At 49.1% G+C, this 3767-nt stretch overlaps 1 protein-coding gene across 1 annotated transcript; it reads right to left on the bottom strand.

The window, feature by feature from the left end:
* Positions 1-629: 629 nt before the first annotated feature.
* LOC111147224 (transmembrane epididymal protein 1A-like) lies at positions 630-1517 on the bottom strand. Its single transcript, XM_022503118.1, has one exon. It carries the CDS (start codon positions 1515-1517, stop codon positions 630-632), a length of 888 nt encoding a protein of 295 aa, XP_022358826.1.
* Between the last annotated feature and the right edge of the window lie 2250 nt (positions 1518-3767).

The following is a 3767-nucleotide window of genomic DNA, read 5'->3' as shown; positions in this document are numbered from 1 at the left end:
CCCTGCTCAACTGACTGTCACCCTCTTCCCCTCATCCCTGGCTCCTGCAGAGGGCAGAAGTAGTCTCATTCAGTTTAGACTAAAAGCAACTGTAGCAACAGTTCTAGAACCGGTTCTTCATCCTGCTACACTCAGCGTAAATAAGACAGAGAGAGAAGTGAAGAAAACAGAAGTCCTCACCACGACGCAAAAACGGACCCCCTCTCTTTCACACCTTTAAACATTTGAGCTGCACGTACTCAGCCAGCTCTGCCTCAAGCTGATAGAACCCTCCCCCGGAGTCCCAGTGACTCTCCGGCTCCCTCTATTTCCTCATTTCATTGCCTCCTCTTGGATCCCAAAAGCTGTCAGAGAAAAGCCCTACTCCTTGTTCTCACGTCACGGAAGTCCACGGTCAGGAGCCGTTTGGAGCAGTGATGTAGTGAGGCAGGAAAGAGGCCGACCTGGAGAGAACAGAGGGACAGATTGAAGTAACCCAAGGAGCTGAAAGGTTTATTTAGGAACAAGGAAGATGACTCCTGGGACAGGCAGCCACATGGTAGATCCCAGGACATTTCCGGGCTGCGCGCACCGTGAGCACCCTCCAGACTCTAGGGACAAAAGGCACCGCGCAGAAACAGATTCTGTACCTAGACGCCCCCATCCTGCAGCATGGCCTCTGTCCCCAGCTTCTCCAGCTCCTCGTTGCTGTAGCCTCTGGGACACGGCTGGTACTTGGCCCCTGGGGTCTCCCTCCAGGAGGAGAAGCGATGGTGCCAGAGGCTGCAGAGACCATAGACGGCAGCCAGCACGGCGGCACCCAAGGCCAGGTGCCAACAGAAGAAGATGGTGAGGAAGGCGAGGTCCCCCGGGTTCTCTGCCTTCCAGGGCTGCCCCGAGGGGGGAACGTACATCAGCACAGAGAGCTGTAGCATCCAGCAGCTCAGCACCAGTCCCAGCCAGGTCTTGAGCACCCACAGCGTGGGCTGGTCAGGGACCCAGACCTCGATGATGAGCACCAGGCTCACCAGGAAGGTGAGCACCACGAACAGCACATGCACGCGGATCTCCAGGGTGCCCTTGTTCTCCAGGTGGGCGGCCATCAGCAGTGTCAGCACACAGAAGGCCAGGGCCTCGGCTGCTCGCTCCAGCTTGACGTTCTGCCATGCTTGACATGCCTGGCTCACGATGTCCACCACGCCACTGAGCATGAAGAACCCATACATGGTGGCGTGATCCCAGTTGTCGTAAAATATGAATGGCCGCCGAGGGTCCTCCCAGTCTACTATCTTCATCCGGTTTACTCCTGGGGGGTAGAAGAACTCAGGAATGATGCCACCCAGGGCAATGACCACCTTCATCATCCCTTGCACAGGTACCCGCTGCCACCACCTGTGTCCTCGCTTCTCCCTTGGGGGCAAAGGGGGGCTGAGTAACCTCTGTCCCCGCAGCAGGGCCAAGGACACCATCACTGCATAGTACAGAGAGAAGACGAGGAAGAATACTCCTGCCAGCAGGTGTCCTTGGAAGGTACCCATGGTCTCACCGTGTGTGCTGGAGCCAGCAGAGCGAGAGCCGGCAGGTGAGAGGCAACCTCGCGGGGCTCTCCTCACAAGCAAGAGTGGTGGCTTCTAAGCTGTGGTGAGATCTTCCTGCTCCAGCTCCACCCCTACCTCCCACACATGAAAGGACACACGTCTGTGCTGGAAGCATCCGAGCCACTCCCTGGGTGGGATCTTTCAGCCATGTGGCACTTTGCCTCACTCCGTTCCTTCCTTAGGTCAGCCAAGCTTGGGATGCCAACCTCTGCACCTCACGTGGTTGACCCTTTCTCCTCCATCCCCTTTGCCCCACCCTCCACAAAGAGAGGGGATGGAAAGAGGTGATTAAGGGGCGGTGGCTGACTTTCTTACATTGGCTGTCTCTTTGTGCCAGTCGTATTACATCTTTTTTTCCTCACTTAATCCCTCAACAACTCTATGAGAGAGTGGAACAAAAGGTATAGGTGACATTAAGGCTCTGAGCGGTGAAACCACACGAATAGGTGTCACATCTAGCCGGGAGCACAGCAGAGCCAGGATGGCGACCCAGATCTACTCATCTGCTGATAAAGTCCAGAGTTTGTACGTGACTAAATGACTTTCAGTTCCAACACTTGTAAGTCACATGATGACGGGCAAGTTACTGTGTCTTCTTGAGCCTCAGTCTCCTGACCAGTAGAATGGGGATGATAATTACTTCAGAGGTTTCCTGTACTAAATAGAATAAGGTATGTGAGTGTCTGATACATTATAAATGATGTAGTGATTATTAGTAATTTTTCTATGTTATTACTAATGTTCCTTGCAGAATTCCTATGATGATAAAATTGTTCAAGTATTCCTATGAATAATACCAAAGCAGAAAACATTTAAAGGGACACCTGGGTGGCTCAGTGAGTTAAAGCCTCTGCCTTTGGCTCAGATCATGATCCCAGTGTCCTGGGAGTGAGCCCCACATCGGGCTCTCTGCTCAGCAGGGAGCCTGCTTCCTCCTCTCTGTCTGCCTCTCTGCCTACTTGTGATCTCTGTCTGTCAAATAAATAAATAAACAAAAAGAAAAAAAAAAGAAACCATTTTAAAAAAGGGAGGAACCTAATTATATTTAAAAATGTAAAACTTTTTTATTAATAGAAATTAAGCATTACAATGAATAATTTATCATATATTAAAATTACAATTAAAATTAATTTCAAGAAGCATCTGGGTGGCTCAGTTGGTTAAACAGTTGCTTTTGGCTCAGGTCATGATCTCAGGGTCCTGGGATTGAGCCCCATGTCAGGCTCCCTGTTCAGCAGGAAGTCTGCTTTCTCTCTACCCCTAGCCCCCCCCTACATGTGCTGTCTCTCTTCCCCCCACCTCTAATAAATAAATAAAATCTTTAAAAATAAAATAGGGGCACCTGGGTGGCTCAGTCAATTAAGCGCCTGCCTTCAGCTAAGGTCATGATCCCGGGGTCCTGGGATCAAGCCCCATGTTGGGCTCCCTGCTCAGATGGGAATCTGCTTCTCCCTCTTCCTCTCCCTCTGCCCCTGCTCATGTGCTTTCTCCCTCTCAAATAAATAAATAAAATCTTAAAAAATAAAAATAAGCAGTTGCACTACTGGGTATTTACCCCAAAGATACAGATGTAGTGAAAAGAAGGGCCATCTGTACCCCAATGTTTATAGCAGCAATGGCCACGGTTGCCAAACTGTGGAAAGAACCAAGATGCCCTTCAACGGACGAATGGATAAGGAAGATGTGGTCCATATACACTATGGAGTATTATGCCTCCATCAGAAAGAATGAATACCCAACTTTTGTAGCAACATGGACGGGACTGGAAGAGATTATGCTGAGTGAAATAAGTCAAGCAGAGAGAGTCAATTATCATATGGTTTCACTTATTTGTGGAGCATAACAAATAGCATGGAGGACAAGGAGAGATGGAGAGGAGAAGGGAGTTGAGGGAAATTGGAAGGGGAGGTGAACCATGAGAGACTATGGACTCTGAAAAACAATCTGAGGGTTTTGAAGGGGCAGGGGCGGGGTGGGAGGTTGGGGGAACCAGGTGGTGGGTATTAGAGAAGCACGGATTGCATGGAGCACTGGGTGTGGTGCAAAAACAATGAATACTGTTACGCTGAAAAGAAATAAAAAATTTAAAAAAATAAAAAAAATAAAAATAAGCGTTCATTAATCTTTAAAAAAATTAATTTCAAGGGAAAAATAAACTGTAAAATTTTACTCCATATTTGACAAAGTGTA

The sequence above is a fragment of the Enhydra lutris genome, unplaced genomic scaffold, assembly GCF_002288905.1.
Source record: "Enhydra lutris kenyoni isolate GAN:26980312 unplaced genomic scaffold, ASM228890v2 scaffoldscaffold2, whole genome shotgun sequence".
NCBI classification, from domain to species: Eukaryota; Metazoa; Chordata; class Mammalia; order Carnivora; family Mustelidae; genus Enhydra; species Enhydra lutris.
This window is presented reverse-complemented; position numbering and strand designations above follow the sequence as displayed.